The following is an 18,520-nucleotide window of genomic DNA, read 5'->3' as shown; positions in this document are numbered from 1 at the left end:
TTTTTTTGACCCATTCTTGGACTGCAGCACGTTCTTTGTCATATATGATTCTGGTATGATTCTTTGAGAAAGTATTTTCAGAATCAGAATCCCCTTTCCTGTTTCGTGTGCTACTCACAGTGTGCTTCTCTTTCCGCGAACCACTCCTCGTTCTCCTCACTGTTGTGTGTGTCTGTAATTCTCCCGTTCCGCCTCTTGACCAATCACGTGTGGCTCTAACCGAAGACCGGGGGCGGGGAATAGAGGGGGGGAAAGGGCAGCTCCCATTTCCGGCTCCTGGTTAGGAGCCACCTCGCTTCACTTTAGAGATCCGGATCGTTCGCGAACGACACATCACTACTACATACTACGTACATACTATACTCATTTCCTCCCATATCCCAAAAACTCAGAGAAGAAATAAAATACATCATAGCATATTTTATTGTCCTGTATAATATGAATATTGTGACAGATACAAATAAAGCACATATTATATATGTATTGATCTTCATATTACAAATCTAGCATTATAAACATTGAAATCCACTTAACAATTCCGTCATAAAAGGCGTACATTTTATAGCTGGATTATATGTTTTCAGTACACGTGCAGTGCAAAAGGTCTACACGAGGTACAGTATAAGGCAAACATTCTAGAAAGGTTTGAAACTACAAAGAAGGTTTGAAGAGAAAATTGTGCACACTTTACGCTGACTTCATCTAGGGCTATGAGGGCCTGCAAATATACAAAAAAACTTGATATTGGTGCCACTAGAACTCACGCATATGAAAAGTACATTCATACCTTATCCTCTGAGGGGGTTTATTGGAAACCCAAATGACCAACATTTCAATAAACAGTCGTTCATTCGCTGTTGCAAAGAGTATAATGGCTACAATTAATATTATAGGCAGCACGGGCTCGTCAGATCAGATCAGTCATCTATCTATCTGGGTCTTCTCTGCTCCATCCCATTGGGTAGAAAGCCTGCAATTATAGGAACCGGCCATATGAGAGCAGCAACACTCCACACGATGATGACCAGAGTCATGAAACAAGCCACAAGTGTGGATTCGATTGGCTTTCTGTTCAGCCTCCAACTTTTGTCACCCTTCAGCTCGTCGAGGCTGAAATCCACGCAGCAAAACGTGGCCTGGTCGCCGCTCTGCTGCCCCCTCGCTCTGCCGGGGCCGAGCCTCCTGTAGCGGGAGAGCCCGCAGCCCACGCACAGCCTCAACTCCTGCTGACCCCCGGTGGTCCCCAGATGCTCGATGACCACGGGCGAGATGGCCCGGTTGAAAGAGGCGGAGAAAAAAGCCCGCCCGTGGTTGTTGGTGGTGTAGATGAGCACGTCGCATTGAAAGCCGAAGCCGCTGTCCCAGCGGGCCACCAACGAGGAGGGCAGCAGTCTCTGGACGCTCACGTTGCAGAGGGCGGGCGCCTGCGGGGACGACGCGTCCGGGGACGCTTCGCTCCCTTCTGCAGACCTCTTAGACAGGCGCACATCCATTCCCAGGTCGGCCAGGAACCTGTTGGAGGAGTTGACGGTCGGCAGCAGCATGTCCTCGTCGCTCCATCCCTGGCATCGCTGGACGAGTCCCGCCACGGCGGTCAGAGCCAGCAGTAGGGTCGGACACTGATTCAGCATGACCCGGGGCGCGTGTCTCCTGCTCGCATGCTGCGTGGGACGAACCGCTGGCGATTTTTAACCGCGCCGATCCAGATCGACTGATTCTTTCTTCTGCCGGAGTGGTGCGAATGGAAACGTCCAATGGCTGTCACATACGCGCAACCCCTCCCCCCTCCCTTTGGATGTTCCCTTCATCCAACGACGTCCTGTGCGCATGTGGCACCCATACTTTTCGTCACTCCCTTTTCACCTCGCTGCCAAAGGAAAACCGAAAAGGAAGGAGAGGTAGAGATACATCTGTATGTTTCTGCAATATACTTACTTGGAGCTGTCCACTGATACGAAACTGTCTTCCGTCTTGAAAAGTGATGAAAAGTGAAAATATTTCGTTACACTTCTTATCTATGAAGATTTTGGGTCTGGATTGGCAACATGAATTGAGTGTTTATTTCATCAATATTTCACCACTACTCGCTATATTTGAAAACATCTACAAGTGTTCATCCATCCATCCATTTTCCGTACCGCTTATTCCTCATTAGGGTCGCTGGGGTGCTGAAGCCCATCTCAGCTGTCTTCGGGCACGAGGCGGAGGACACAAAGACGTACAACAGTCACTCTCACACTAACACCTAGGGACAATTTGGAGTGGTCAATCTGCCTGTCAATCTGCCTGTCAATCTGCCTGCCATGCATTTTTTTGGCGTGTGGACACACACACACACACACACACACACACACACACACACACACACACACACACACACACACACACACACACACACACACACACACACACACACACACACACACACACACACACACACAAACCCATGCTTCAGGTCGGAATAACATGAAAAAAAATCACGAATTTAATTTGCTCCTCAATTGAAGTCATGGATTAGCAAAATTGCTTCAGAAATAAGTTATTTCGAGCCTTCATTAAGTCGGTCAACTGAGCCTGTTCGAGTGAACCATGGTTTGCTCCAAATTAAAATTTTAGTAAAGAACCAAATAAATACCCACCCATCCATTTTCTAGATCGCTTTATCCTCATTAGGATCGCGGGCCACGCTGGAGCCTATCCCAGCCCTCTTCGGGCACTAGGCGGGGGACACCCTGAATTGGTTGCCAGCCAATCGCAGGGCAAACACAGACACACAACTTGTCACTCTCACACTCACACCTAAGGACAATGAATAGTGTTCAATCTGCCTGCCATGCATGTTTTTGGAATGTGGAAGGAAACCTGAAGGACGCGGAGAAAACCCACGCAGGCCCGGGGAGAACATGCAAACTTCACACAGGGAGGCCAGATGGGGTGTTGAACTCACAACCTCTGCACTGTGAAGCTGGCGTGCTAACCACTCGACTACCGGGCCACCCGCAAATGAATATAAAACCAAATAAATATTTGTTTTAAAAAACACACTCAGGCTTCTGCGCTTGTTGTGAGATATTTCAATTCTCAAAGACAGGCACAACACAGTGAAATAATAGTCAATTCACATTACCTCTTGTCCTCTGTGCAGAACAGGGGAGGGGGTGAGAAATAATAATGGCATCATTATGTTCATAATTATGTATTTTGTTAGAAAAGACAATCAGCTATTGGCAGAACTCAATTGTCAAGGAGGATTAACAAATAGATGATTATTGTAGTATGCAATTGTTTTCTTAGCAGTTGATGAAGCCAACAAACATCACTTGAAGAAACTGTTTGCCTCTGTGTTGTTTAAATATCATCATTTGCTGGTGAGGGCCTGGCTTCGTAAATTTGATGTGATGGTCAGCTGACATTAAAATCACTCTGGCCCCGATTTGCACCTGAGAGTACTCATCCTCTTCTGTTTCAATTATATGACAGCAAACCTTTTCACATGCAGAAAATTGTGGGTTTGTTTAGTTCAATTTCTGCACACTCATACATTTTAGTCTTCCTAAACACGGGTCCCCCAATCTCAGATCTGCCATTGTGGACAGAGCAAAAAAATGTAAATGGTTCTCTTGGTCATTAATTATGCTATAAAAATGTAAATTGGTTTGGTGACAAAAATACAAATGGGACTAAGACAAAGTCTCTCGTGCCAAAGGAGAATGCATAAAAGATTCATTGACTCAAAGTGTGGCTCTTTCCACAGGAAGCCGAGATGAGGAAGCATTTGTGGCATGCGGCTGGTCGGCAGTCGCTCTGTGCTGGATCAGACGCTATTTGTCTGAAACGCAGACTCTGACTTAATTAGAAGCCAAGAATTAGCTTTGTGCATCCTCATAACCGCAAAGTTCAGCTCCGCTCTCACATCAGAGTCTGGTGAAAGATTCCAGATTTGTCTCTTGTGGGCCTGTCATATCACCAATCACTGCCAGGACTTATCACCACGGCAACCAAATGGTACTCTTCCTGGGGGTGAGAGAACAGCGCAGTCCACAGATGAGGAACAATACAGTATGTTCAGTGGAGGAAGACAGTCCCAAGATTTTGCTGTCGCTGTTTAGGGTCTGATAAAAGACATTGGTTGTCTAGCAAAGTGGTATCAGAAGAAAAAAAAATCTATTGAGGACATGAAAAAAAAAGAAAGGACATCAATGTGGACCTTCAGCTAGCACATCTATTAGTTAGTTAGATAGTTGTTTATTTAGTTAACTCACCAGATAGTCAGTGAGCTGGCTAGTTCATTAGGTAGATAGGCAATTAGTTCGTTTGTAGTTAGCTAGTTAGTTGGTTATTTAGCTTTTCGGTTTGTTAGTTAGCTTGTTAGTTTGCTAGTCAGTTCTTTGTTAGATGATTGGTTAACCAGTTAGTTGGTTCATTATTTGGTAGGTTTAGCTAGTCAGGTGAGAGAGGGAGAAAGCGAGAGACACAGACCAGAGAGAGTCAGAAAGAGAGAAAGAGCGAGAGAGAGAGAGAGAGACCAGCAGAGAGAGTCGGAGAGAGACAGAAAGAGAGAGACAGAGAGAGAGAAATGTGTATATATATATATATATATATATATATATACAGTAAAGTCTCGTTATATCGATATCGGATATATCGATAGTCCCGGTTATATCGATACTATTTCTATGCACGCACGGAGAAAATTACATGCAAACAGGGTCGGATATATCGATAGTCCCGGTTATATCGATATTTTTTCGGACTCCCTTGAATATCGATATAACGAGACTTTACTGTATTTACAATTTTAAAAAAAAATATATATATATATATATATATATATATATATATATGAACCAGTTGCTGATGGATGGGACTCACCCAGGATGGCTAACCGAAGGGCGAACAATCCTGATCATGAAGGATGCAGTTCCTTCCAACTATCGGCCAATAACCTGTCTCTCCACAACATGGAAGCTCATGTCAGGCATCATTGCGGCTAAGATAATTGGACACATGGATCAATACATGAGCAAAGCACAGAAAGGCATTGGTAGAGATCTGGTAGAGAGGTGCCAAACATCAGCTACTGGTTGACAGAACAGTCGCACAAGACTGCAGGTCCCGACATACCAACCTGTGCACAGCCTGGATTGATTACAAGAAAACAGACTCGATGCCACACACGTGGATCACTGAATGCAACAGGACCGTGAGAGCCTTCGTTGCAAACTCGATGAGGATGTGGAAAACCACACTTGAAGCCAATGGCAAGCCACTAACGCAAGTGTCCATCAAATGTGGCATATACCAAGGTGATGCACTCTCCCCACTGCTGTTCTGCATAGGACTGCCAGATAATCGCCAAAACAAGCTATGGATACCGCCTCCGAAATGGAGCTACGATCAGTCACCTCCTCTACATGGATGACATAAAGATGAATGCTAAGAGCGAAAGGGACATAGACTCCCTGATCCACACAACCAGGATCTACAGCAGTGATATCGGAATGTCATTCGGGCTGGAGAAATGTAGTCGGATCGTGACTAAGAGGGGCAAGGTAGTCCACACTGAAGGGGTCTCACTCCCTGAAGGAACGATAGCAGACATTGAAATCAGCTACAAGTACCTCGGTATACCACAGGCCAATGGCAAACTCGAACTAGCAACAAGGAAAGCGGCTACGACCAAATACCTCCAGCGGGTGAGGCAAATCCTCAGAAGCCAGCTCAATGGCAAGAACAAGACCCGAAACATCTGTGCAGAGTATGGACTGGAAACCCCAAGGTCAAAATGGGAAACACCTCCCAAGGTGGTGGAGAATGACCGAGCAAAAATCCTGTGGGACTTCCAGATACAGACTGACAAGATGGTAATGGCCAACCAACCAGATATCGTGGTCATAGATAAAGGGGAAAGGAAAGCCGTTGTCGTGGATGTAGCGGTCCCGAGTGATGGGAACATCAGAAAGAAGGAACATGAGAAAATCGAGAAATACCAAGGGCTCAGAGAGGAGCTGGAGAGAGCCTGGAGGGTAAAGGTGACAGTCGTGCCTGTGGTGGTCGGAGCACTTGGGGCAGTGACCCCTAAACTCGACGAGTGGTTGCAACAGATCCCGGGAACAACATCGGATATCTTGGTCCAGAAAAGCGCAGTGCTGGGAACAGCACGGATACTGCGCAGAACCCTCAAGCTTCCTGGCCTCTGGTAGAGGACCCGAGCTGAAATGGGGACAGACACCACCCATGGTGGGTGAGACGAAGATTTTTTATTTTATATATATATATATATATATATATATATATATATATATATATATATATATATATATATATATATATATATATATATATATATATATATATCGTGATGTCACGAGAGGCTGTGTCCTGGAGAGCAAATACATCCCCCTAAGATGGCTCCACCCAGAGAGAGTCTTGGCCCCATCTGGTGGAAGGCAGCAATTAAAACCACACACCTGCAGCTGATCAGGGCGGGATTGGCAGGCAAGGCTCTTAAGGCAGAGAGCCTCTGAGTGTGGAGCTTGGGGAAAGACAAGCTCGATTGCTGTGCTCTGTGAAGAAGTTGATTGCTGCGTGGAACTCATTGCCAGTTGGGACCACACGACAGGACACTGGATTTGGACCTTGCTAAGGGGGCTAGGCTACATGAGGAGGACGTCAAGAGGGGTGAGGCCTAGAGACTCTTGGAAAAGAACTCCATCTTCAGCTTTACCTCAGAAGAGACTTTATTTTGATTTAAGTATTGGAAGAGACACTATTCAAACCTTTTTTGCTTGTGAATCCCCCCTGAAACCTTTGATTAAAACCTTTGTTTGTATCCAAACCTGTCGTCCATTGCACTTCTTGTCCTGTCCCGCTGAGAGCCAGCCTCTCATGGTATCACTATATATATATATATATATATATATATATATATATATATATATATATATATATATATATATATATATATATATATATATATATATATATATATCTCGGATCGGTCGAGGCCCATGTTAACAACGGCCGCCATTGATACTATTGACCTTCAGGGTGCCAGTGGAAAATGGACTACTGTTGGTCGAAGAAGGAGAGGAGAGAGGTGTGCCTGGAGGAAAAGAGAGAAATGGAACGCCAATAGTATAGAACCAAGAGTAGGAACTTTGAATGTAGGAACAATGACAGGTAAAAGTAGAGAGCTGGTTGACATGATGGAGAGAAGGAAGGTAGACATAATGTGTGTCCAGGAGACCAGGTGGAAAGGGAGCAAGGCTAGAACCTTAGGGTCAAGGTTTAAGTTGTTCTATCAAGGTGCAGACAGAAAGAGAAATGTAGTTGGGGTTATCTTAAAAGAAGAGTTTGTTAGGAATGTCTTAGAAGTAAAAAGAGTATCAGATAGAATGATGAGTCTGAAGCTAGAAATTGAAGGTGTGATGTTCAATGTTGTTTGTGGGCCCCACAAGTAGGATGTGAGCTGGCGGAGAAGGAGAAATTTTAGTTGGACTTTGATGAAGTCATACAGAACATCCCGAGAAGTGAGAGGGTTGTAATTGGTGGAGACTTCAATGGACATGTCGCAGGAAACAAAGATGATGAGGAGGTGATGGGTAGGTTTGGACTCCGGATGAGGAACGCTGAAGGACAGACGGTGGTTGACTTTTCTAAGAGAATGTAAATGGCTATTGTGAACACTTTCTTTCAGAAGAGACAGGAAAATAGGGTGACCTATAAGAGTGGAGGCAGAAGTACACAGGTAGACTACATTTTGTGTCAACGGCGCCATCTAAAGGAAATCAGTGACTGCAAAGTAGTGGTTGGTGAGAGTGTAGCCAGACAGCATAGGTTGGTGGTGTGTAGGATGACGCTGGCAGCGAGGAAGATGAAGAAACCAAAGGCTGAAGTGAGGACAAAATGGTCGAAGTTGAAAAAGGAAGAGTGTTGCATGACATTTAGGAAGGAGGTAAGACAAGCACTGGGTGGGCAGGAGGTACTTCCAGATGACTGGCAAACTACAGCGAACATAATCAGAGACACAAGTACTTGGTGTATCGAGTGGAAGAAAGGTAGATAAGGAGACTTGGTGGTGGAATGGGGAGATGCAGGAGTGTATACAGAGAAAGAGGTTAGCAAAGAAGAAGTGGGACATTGAGAGGACGGACAAGAGTAGACAGCAGTACAAGGAGATGCAGCGCACGTTTAAAGTAAAGGTGGCAAAGGCCAAACAAGAGGCCTATGATGACTTGTATGCTCGGCTGGACAGCAAGGAAGGTGAGACTGATCTTTACAGGCTGGCGAGACAGAGAGACAAAGATGGTATGGACCTGCAGCAGGTTTGGGTGATTAAGGATAGAGATGGCAATGTATTAACGGGTGCCTGTAGTGTGATGGCAAGATGGAAAGAGTACTTTGAAGAATTGATGAATGAGGAAAATGAGAAGGCACAAAGAGTAGAAGGCGTGACTGTTGTGGACCAAGACGTAGCAAGCATTAGCAAGGATGAAGTGAGGAGGGCGCTGAAGAGGATGAAGGGAGGAAAGGCACTCAGGCCTGATGATTTACCAATCATCACCGATGAGGTAATGATTGACCGAGGTATGGAAGTGTCTTGGAGAGGTGGCGGTGGTGTTCCTGACTGGGTTATTCAACAAGATCATAGATGGTGAACAGATGCCTGAAGAATGGAGACGAAGTGTACTCGTGCCCATTTTTAAGAACAAAGGAGATGTGCAGAGTTGTACTAACTACAGAGGAATAAAGTTGATAAGCCATACAATGAAACTTTGGGAAAGAGTAGTTGAAGCAAGACTAAGAGCAGAAGTGAACATTTGTGAGCAGCAGTATGGCTTCATGCCAAAAAAAGAGTACGACAGATGCAGTGTTTGCTTTAAGAATGCTGATAGAGAAGTACAGAGAAGGTCAGAAGGAATTGCATTGTGTCTTTGTAGATCTGGAGAAAGCGTACGACAGGGTGCCCAGAGAAGAGCTGTGGCATTGCATGAGGAAGTCTGGAGTGACGGAAAAGTATGTCAGAGCAGTGCAAGACATGTATCATGACTGTAAGACAGCTGTGAGGTGTGCTGTCGGTGTGACTGAGGAATTCAAGGTGGAGGTGGGACTCCACCAGGGGTCAGCTCTGAGCCCCTTCTTATTTGCTATGGTGATGGACAGGCTGACAGACGATGTTAGACAAGAATCTCCTTGCACCATGATGTTTGCAGATGACATTGTGATCTGTAGCAAGAACAGAGAACAGGTGGCGGAGAAACTAGAGATGTGGAGATATGCCTTGGAAAGGAGAGGAATGAAGATCAGTCGCAGCAAGACGGAATATATGTGTGTGAATGAGAGGGATCCAAGTGCAAGAGTGATGCTACAGGGAGAAGAGATAAATAAGGTGGAGGATTTTAAGTACTTGGGATCAACTGTCCAGAGCAATGGAGAGTGTGGAAAAGAGGTGAAGAAGCGTGTCCAGGCAGGCTGGAGCTGCTGGAGAAAAATGTCAGGTGTGATGTGTGATAGACGGTTTCAGCTAGGATGAAGGGAAAAGTGTATAAAACAGTGGTGAGACCAGCCATGATGTTTGGACTGGAGACAGTGCCATTGAAGAAAAGACAGGAAGCAGAGCTGAAGATGGAAGATGGAAGCTGGTCGACCCAGTTACCGTCCGACAGCGCGGCCCGTAGCGCGGCTTTCAGTGACCGGTGGAAGCGTTCGCACATCCTGTTAGCCTGCGGGTGGTAGGCCATAGTGCGGTGTACCTGCACACCCAAGGACTGCGCCATGGCCGACCAGAGCTCGGACACAAACTGGGGGCCTCTGTCCGAAGTGATATCGGATGGCGTGCCGAAACGTGCGACCCAGGACGACAGAAATGCGCGGGCAATATCTGCCGAGGTCGTGGAGGACAGGGGGACTGCTTCCGGCCACCTAGTGGTTCGATCGACCATGGTGAGGAGATGTGTGCAACCCTGCGAAGGAGGGAGGGGCCCGACCAGATCCACATGGACGTGGTCAAATCTCCTGTCCGGAATTGGAAAAGTTTCCAAGTTTGCTCGGGTGTGCCTGTGGACTTTGGCGCGCTGACATGCCACGCATGCAGCTGCCCACTTCCTGACGTCCTTTCGTAACCCAGGCCAGACAAACTTGGCCCCAAGTAGTTTGACTGACGCCCGGACGCCAGGGTGTGAGAGGGAATGAATAGAATCAAAAATTCGCCGACGCCACTCCTGCGGAACCACGGGACGAGTGCGACCCGTAGACACATCGCAGAGGAGAGCGGGACCCCGTTCACACAGTGCCACCTTCTCAAGTTTCAGGGCTGTGCCTGCTGCCTTGAGTTCGTGGATGTCCGGATCCTCAGATTGGGCGGTGGCCATCTCTGAAAAATCCACCCCGAGCTGGAGTGGACACACAATCGCGCGTGACAAGCAATCGGCTACAGGGTTACATTTGCCGGCCACGTGCTGAATGTCTGTTGTGAATTCAGAAATGGCCGCCAAATGCCGTTGCTGTCGGGCCGACCACGGTTCAGTCACCTTTGACATGGCGAATGTGAGTGGTTTGTGATCCACATATGCGGTAAACCGGCGCCCCTCGAGGAGGAAACGAAAATGGCGCGTTGCAAGATAGAGTGCTAACAACTCTCTGTCGAACACACTGTACTTGCGTTCGTTATCTTGCAGCTTCCGACTGAAAAATGCAAGGGGCTGCCATTCGTTCTCCACAATCTGCTCAACCACCGCCCCTACGGCAACATCAGACGCGTCGGTAGTCAAAGCCACCTGTGCGGTTGAGATTGGGTGGACCAGAAGAGTTGCACCCGCAAGAGCTTCCTTGGCCCGTTGGAGGATTGTGCTCATTGCGGTGCCTACTCGACGGGGTCGTTAGCCTTCTTTTTTCTCAAGGCGCCGTAGAGGGGTTGTAGGAGGTCGGCTGCGTGAGGAAGAAACCGGTTGTAAAAATTGATCATGCCCAAAAACTCCTGCAGAGCCTTAACTGTGGCCGGGCGGGGGAAATCCACCACTGCTTGCACTTTGGCGGGTAAGGGGATGGCGCCCTGTGGAGAAATGCGATGCCCCAAGAAATCGATCTTGGACAGACCAAATTGGCACTTAACAGGGTTAACTATAAGGATGTGCGAACGCTTCCACCGGTCACTGAAAGCCGCGCTACGGGCCGCGATTTCGGACGGTAACTGGGTCGACCAGCTTCCGTGGGTCCTGCTCGGGTTACGTTCGGCCCCTAAAGAAGACCTTAACGCCGCCCCCGCAGAGTTAGAGCTCGGTCAACCACTCCGCGTTCCTGGTGAATTTCTGCCTGAAGCTTCGGGTGCACCTTCATTCCGCCTTTTGCCAGCAGAGCCCCTGACTCCAGCACCAATTCACCACTGCGTCCCCAAAATATTTGTTCCGTCTGCGCTTAGGTCAGCCCGTTTCGTCTTTGTGCGTCACGATGCCCACCGCTCTCCCCTCCGACCGCCGTACGACGGCCCGTTTAGAGTGCTCGAACACGGTGAAAAGAGTTTTGTGCTCGATATGGGTGGGCGGAGGGAGGGCATTTCAATAGACAGGCTCAAACCGGCTCATTTAGTTGCACGCGAGGACGTTTCGCCTGCCCAGGCCCCACGTCGCGGACGGCCTCCGAAACCTCCAGCCTCACCGCGGCATGCCAGGGTTGAGTGTCGTTCCCCCACTGAGGTCTCGCCCGAATCACCTTCACCACCGAAAGACGGACTGCGTAGTCGTTGGGGCAGGCTGGTTAAGCCTCCTGCAAAATTTTCACCTTGACCTTCCTTCTGGGTGTTCTGGGGGGGGCTGTGTGGCGGGCACTAGGACCAGGCATCTCACCCAGCAGGTGCAGAGGAGGGGGCGGTTCATGTTACATATATTACACTGCTTTTGCTGTTCAGTTCAGATCCACTTGTTAGCCGTTGGAATAAACACGTCTCCACATTTAGTCGTGTGTGCTCATTCCTCAACGGCTACAATACAACATAAGTTCAGTGTTATTTACATGATGTCCCTGAACGCATCATACGCGGAGACTCGGCAGAACACGCGGTGCGCTTGCAAGGGCGCACAGTTCAACCCGCCACGAACATTCACGGGCAAATGGAACACGACACAATAAACTAAATATTGTACAATAAAAACGAAATGAAGCAATTATTACCTGCAACACAGTATGGCAGAAGGGATGGGTGAAGTCGCATGGGTTTCGTCTTGTGATTAACTGCGCAATAGAAAAGCACATGTGCTCCAAAGTTCCACTCGACAAAACGTGAAGTAAATAATGACACAAAAAGTAATCTGGACTCGAAATGAATAAGGGAGCTAATTAGATAACACTAGACAGTATAAAAGGGGAAACAAAATTAGATATTGTCATGAAAATGCGTGTTAATCGTGACCAACAGAAAATTGTGACTCACCATTAATCTCTTCCAGATTGTTCTGGAAACTATGGGCAGGACATGGTGCCACACTGTGCGCTGTTGCGTCACTTCCTTCATAATTTAATAATCTAAGACAAGTGCACAACTCCGTTACATATGTATGTATGTATGTATGTATGTATGTATGTATGTATGTATGTATGTATGTATGTATGTATGTATGTATGTATGTATGTGCGACAGAGATAGATAGATAGATAGATAGATAGATAGATAGATAGATAGATAGATAGATAGATAGATAGATAGATAGATAGATAGATAGAGAGGGAGAGCGAGGAAGAGAGAGGGAGAGCTCAGGGATTCTCAGTGACAACAAGATTTTCTAACATTAAAGAGCTACTTCAACATTCTTTTGTAGCAAAAGACAAACGAGATCAGAGTTATCGATGGAGCGGATGCCTCCACTGACGCTCCAGCATATCATGTATCCAGCTATGCTTCTCTCCTCCATGTGAACAGATAAGTGAAGGACACATGAGTCTGTCAATGTGAAACACACGCAGGGAATAACATCAGACTTATCGGGCTCTGAGAATGACAGTCAGGGGAACGCAGAGCCCCATCAGGACGTTTCTTGCATCTCTTAGGGAGCTGAGATGGTGCTTCTCTGTGGTGCAACCAACACCACCAACACATCTCTCATTAATAGCAAGTGCACACTGTTCAAGGTCACCTTGGACAGGTAAAGGCAAGCCCCCACCCAAATGGATTCAGTGATCAGTTTACCACAGAAGACAGTGCTGTTCCAGTAGCGCTATGTGGTCATTTGTCTTGTGGTACTCTGCTCGTGAAACGTAATCGTCCCCAGAAACCTGCAGAGAAAACCGGCAGGGTGATTACCGTTTTTTTTTTTGTCTTGGGGACAGGGAGGCGGATGTGGGTAGAGTAGGATGATTGGTTCCTTTCAACAGAGATTTGTTTGAAAAACAACCAACAATCTGGTGAGGCGCACAGACAACACAGCAATTCACAAATGCTCAGTTTAAACCCACCCCCTCCCTTCCCCAAACGCCCCAATCTTTCTCACCACCAAAAATTGGCTAGCTCGTCTTTATGAAATCACACACAGCTATTTGGGGCTACTCATTAGAGAAAAATGAAAATAAGTAGAACATTGATACAAAGATGAAGCATTGAAATAGGATGAGACTTTTCCCAGAAGCCATTCCATGCTTTTTGTTTGTTTTCAGTTGTTGTTCAAGAGAATTGTGGCATCAAAATTGCCAGCACAGGCACCATGAAGTTACCACCTGTTCCTACATTTTATTGATATCATTTTCCCTCATCATACCCCATTTTAAAAGTTTTGCAGGAATTAAAAACACAAGCAAGCAAAGCAAATACACAGTATATTCAGCAATGATCATTAAACAGTTGAAACTATCTTATCTTATCTTATCGTTATTGGTCATGTATGTAGTCACACACAAGGGATAATACTGTACGACGGTGCGCGTAATTGAGGTTGCCACATGCGTCTGCGCCATCTTGGTTTTAGATTAATTCACAAGAAAAAGCAAATGATAAACCTTAATAAATGAAGAGTCAATAAAACCAGAGGCAGACCAAAAACATTCACATGGATAAAATGATTCACGAGGTCTGAACTAAATACTGTGTGTGTGATTTGCTGTTTGGTTATCAACTAAATTTTACAAGTCAACACAAACTATTTCCATCCAATAATAGAAGAATATATTATAAGAATTATTTGATTAATATTCTTTAACGTTTTGAAAGCAATAAACTGACACCCTAATGCCTAATGCCTTGTCCTATGTCTTCTCTCTCACATTTAAGTATCCAAGCAACTGTGTACTACCTTAGCAACAACACGGAGACAATCGGATCAGATCCAGGACCTGGACATTCATGAGAGTATTTTGGCTTGCAACAAAATATACCAAATATATTAATTGTACTTGGAACAGCATTCATATACATTATTGATTATCTCTAGGCGATCAAATGTTGTGATAAGATAAGATAAGATAAAATAAGATAACCTTGAAAGTCTCACAACAAGATGATTCTGATTCTAGACTACACAATTTATTTCAATATTTCTTCTCACGATGTAGCTCAATCCAAGAAACTATAACAATAAAACCAGTTCTCAACCAGGCAACAACCAACCAGGTAGAAACCCATTGTCCCTTCACTCCTCCACCTCATCCACACCCGGCCTGAGGTAAAAGTGCCCACTTGCCTCTGATGTATGACTGCAGAGCTCCAGTAATGCCTCATGTTTATCTTCCAAATGCCAGGCTACCAGTGTTATGCTTTGGTTTTGCTCATATCAGCTCAGACTGGATGCCTCTTTCAGTACTTCTTTCTGCATTTTAGATCAAAGGCCGCTTTCTTCCTCACTGGCTTCTCTCTGTGGTGAAGCGCAGTGTGAATGGAGGTGATCTCTCCCTCACAAGTCTCTCCACACTGGCATCAAAGATATGTTCCTCTCTTATGGAAACCCTCCTAAGAAAGGACTACCAGGTGCCGGCAGTAAACGAATCAGTCATATTTCCTGTTATTGATTGAACATTTTAGTATGTGTGCATAATCTATCGCAATTATATTTTCTCATCAACTGTTGTGTAATGAGAAGGTTTCTTCAGCCGTCATCTGTACAAAAGTGAAGGTTTTCGGACGTTTCGCCTCCTATCCAAGAGGCTTCGTCAGCGAACTAAAGTCTGACTGGTCGTATCGGCCCCATTTATATATCCCTAATGTCCAGACCTGGTGGCGCCGGACACAGCTATGATAGGTCCCTACTCTCAGGTTGGGGGGGGCGCGGGACCCCCCCCTGTGGCCCCACTGATTGTTCCTACATTCCTGACTAACGATTGGCCTATTACACCCACTCCCCCCGGTATCACCTCATCAGCATAACGACCCTCATCAGCATTGCGAAAGTTGCCTAACCTGTTTTGCCTGAGCAGGCTATTGTATGAACGATCCAAATTGAACCTCACACCACCAGACCGGTTTAATGAAGGATTTTGTTGTTTTATAAGAATCGCCTCTTTTACCCCCCTTTCAAACCATCTATGTTCTTTCGCTAAGATTTTAACCTCATTGTCGTCAAATGAGTGGTTGCTAGCTTTTAGGTGCAAATGTACTGCCGATTGAGGCCCACTAGTATTATCCCTGCGATGTTGATAAAGTCTTTTTTTGAGAATTTGTTGAGTCTCCCCAATGTACTGCTCTTTACAATTTTCATTCTTACAATGTATGGAATAAACTACATTACTTTGTTTTTCATTTGGTAGTCTATCTTTTGGATGCACTAATTTTTGCCTTAACGTGTTTATCGGTTTGAAATAAGTAGGAATTTTATGTTGCCAAAGGACTCTTTGTAATTTTTCAGAAACTCCTGCAATGTACGGTACACTGTTGTGTAATGTGTTCAAATTGGTTTATCATATTGGTTGATGTGACGGCAGTGTGGGCGACTGGTTAGCACGTCTGGCTGACAGTGCAGAGGTGCAGGGATTGATTCCGACTGCTGCCATCCTAAACCGGAGGTGTCAAAGTCATTTTTTGCCGTGGGCCACATTGTAGATCTGGTTTCCTCTCAAGGGCCGTTATGTATTTGGGGAAGTCATTAGAATGGTTAATCCCCTCCACATATTACATATAGAGCGCACAACAAATTAATGCATAACTAGTTTTCAAATCTGAAGACAAGAATAATGACTGATATTGTGGTTTGGATCCAAAAAGTTGACATTTTGGTTCGGATTTTAGCAAGCATCATGGAATTTCACAAGTTTGATTTGCTTTCGCGGGCCGAAAAAATAATGTGGCGGGCCAGATTTGGCCCCCGGGCCTTGACTTTGAGAAGTGTCCTAAACCCACTTGCTGGGTGAAAAAACCCACGCGCGCACGCACATACATGTACACGCACAGATTTTTCTAATGCAGAAGCTCCCTTCTCCCGGCAAATTGGCGTTTTCATGTTTATGATGTTTGTCATGTTCAAGTTTATAATGTCATTATAAGTGCCTTGCTTGCTGGTTCCGAGAGGACAGAAATTTAATCTGTGCTGTGTGTCATGCATATTAGCATATTTGACAATATAGCTAACTTTGACTTTTCATAAATGACGCGATGGTGAATCGTTGTGTGTTGCACCAAGACTACAATTTGATATTCGCTGACACAAATTCCGTGCAGACAAATCAGCCCATTTCCAACGGAGCTTTGGCGCCATCTTGTGCATTTTCTGGGATGCTACATTGCTGTCTTTGACAGTTCAAATTGATATGGGAGGACTCCTTTAATCGATTGCAAACATTTATGCTTTCCTTTTCAGAACTATTTGAATCTTATTCATAACTGGATGAGGAACAAGAAAGCATCTTCTCCGAATCTGAACTCAGTGAGCCCATTGTTTTGTTTCTTGAGCAAGGCAAGACAACTTGGTGTGACGCCACGAACTGGGGTCGGGACTTTCTGAAAATCCCGTTTCAAGATGATTTGTGATAGATTTTGGATACTTTAAGTCATTTTACTGGTGTTTTTCATTTGACTAAAATATCAGCCTGTGTGTTTTGGGTATTTTAGTTGCTATAAAACGTTTTATCTGATGTCAGTTAGGTAACAAAAAAATGGTGTCGGTTGTACTGTATTTTGTTTTGGTTGCCTTTTTTGTTTTGGGCGGTGAGAGGCTAGAATAATGTATAAACTGAAATAAAAAGTTCGGATTAAGACCATATTAGAGTACTGTAAATAGTTTTTCTTGACGCTGCACTACGTCTAAGCAGTGTCCGGCGCCGCTATGTCTGGACATTAGGGATATATATTGGGCCGATACTACAAGTAAGACTTTATCGTTGTACTAAGTTCATCCTTTCTACTTGATATCTAATTTTAAGGAGATTCTTTACTTCCAGACAGTGTAGGTGTTCAAGGCGGAAGTAGTCGCCGAAACATGTCAGGTGTTTGAACACCTACACTGTCTGGAAGTAAAAAATCTGCTTAACATCAGTAAGACTTTAGTTCGCTGAAGAAGCATCTTGGATAAGAAGCGAAACGTCCGACACCTTCAAAAAAAGTACAGATGACGGCTGAAGAAACCTTGTTTGTCCATCAGACGTTGAAGGCTGTGTCATTTTTGTACGTCTCAATAAAGTTTTTTTAAAGACAAAATGGCAGCGCTCATTGTGCAGACGTGCGCTGTGCACCCGGGTCATTGACAAGCTAAATTAAAGTCTGCCCATTGTATTTGCCGTATGGAGTTAAGAACCATGATACAGCCAACGACTCGGATATAAACTAAACGAGGTAAAAGGCACTCTACTTCCTTTAATTTACGTTTCTAAATCACAAGACAGACGCGTGTGTCAAAAAATGATAAAGAACTCTTACCATGAATGGACAATACTAGCGATAAGTATGCGGTTAATCGCCAAATGGGTGTCTTGAAAGAAAGATGTTCAATGATGTGATTGTGGTTATTTCTTACATTGCACCAGATCTCTGTCGGAGTCACAATATCCCACACTGCTTTCGCTAATTTCTTGATCAGGTTGATGAAGCGATTTTGTGTAGCTGATTGTATTGTTATATCACTTTAAAACAAAACACTCACTAAATTAAAGTGACAATGCACAGATTTATTTATCTTCCTCTGCTGACCACGAACTGTACTTCTTTCAATGTATATACTACTGTAATTCTGTTCTGAATCCAATTTCCACCAATTGGAAGAAGTTATACACTTTTAGATTGTATTACCAAAATTCCCCCTGCCTCTAGTCCCGATTCGTATTGGTTTTAATCTTATACTTCTCCTCTTATACTGCCTTGCGTGTAACAACCAATGCCATTTTACCCTACTTACAACCCGGTGAAAGCGTTCATGTTAAACAGTAGAATTTTTAGTAAAACAATGGGAATTTGAAACATAAAACAAGTTGCAGGTCGTCAACAAATGAAACCGGCTACATGGTTTTGGAGGAATTTGCAGGAATTTGTGAGATCAGTGGTCACCATAGAAACACATTCTTCTCTCTCATCTTGTCATGTCTGCGGTGATACTTGAAGTCCACATTCCCACAAGCA

At 45.1% G+C, this 18,520-nt stretch overlaps 2 protein-coding genes and 1 long non-coding RNA gene across 4 annotated transcripts in view; 1 reads left to right on the top strand and 2 right to left on the bottom strand.

The window, feature by feature from the left end:
• Positions 1 to 400: 400 nt before the first annotated feature.
• tmem158 (transmembrane protein 158) lies at positions 401 to 3,743 on the bottom strand. The gene has a single exon (XM_088999034.1). It carries the CDS (start codon positions 1,629 to 1,631, stop codon positions 930 to 932), a length of 702 nt encoding a protein of 233 aa, XP_088855160.1. The 5' UTR covers positions 1,632 to 3,743; the 3' UTR covers positions 401 to 929.
• Positions 3,744 to 3,890: 147 nt separating this feature from the next.
• On the bottom strand, positions 3,891 to 17,963 carry LOC148896557 (uncharacterized). The gene is made up of 5 exons (XR_016115343.1): positions 17,825 to 17,963; positions 13,181 to 13,266; positions 12,428 to 12,519; positions 12,169 to 12,228; positions 3,891 to 4,014 (listed from the first exon to the last, which is right to left on the bottom strand). It is a non-coding gene; the product is annotated as an uncharacterized LOC148896557 (long non-coding RNA).
• The window catches only part of lars2 (leucyl-tRNA synthetase 2, mitochondrial), a 57,443-nt gene continuing 56,505 nt past the window's right edge, over positions 17,583 to 18,520 (top strand). For both annotated transcript variants that reach the window (XM_088999028.1, XM_088999027.1), the window contains exon 1: positions 17,583 to 17,740. The gene's annotated coding sequence lies outside the window, so the exon portion shown is untranslated. The remainder of the gene's footprint in view (positions 17,741 to 18,520) is intronic.

Source organism: Hippocampus bargibanti, linkage group LG06, assembly GCF_051943395.1.
Source record: "Hippocampus bargibanti isolate YZ-2025 linkage group LG06, ASM5194339v1, whole genome shotgun sequence".
NCBI classification, from domain to species: Eukaryota; Metazoa; Chordata; class Actinopteri; order Syngnathiformes; family Syngnathidae; genus Hippocampus; species Hippocampus bargibanti.
This window is presented reverse-complemented; position numbering and strand designations above follow the sequence as displayed.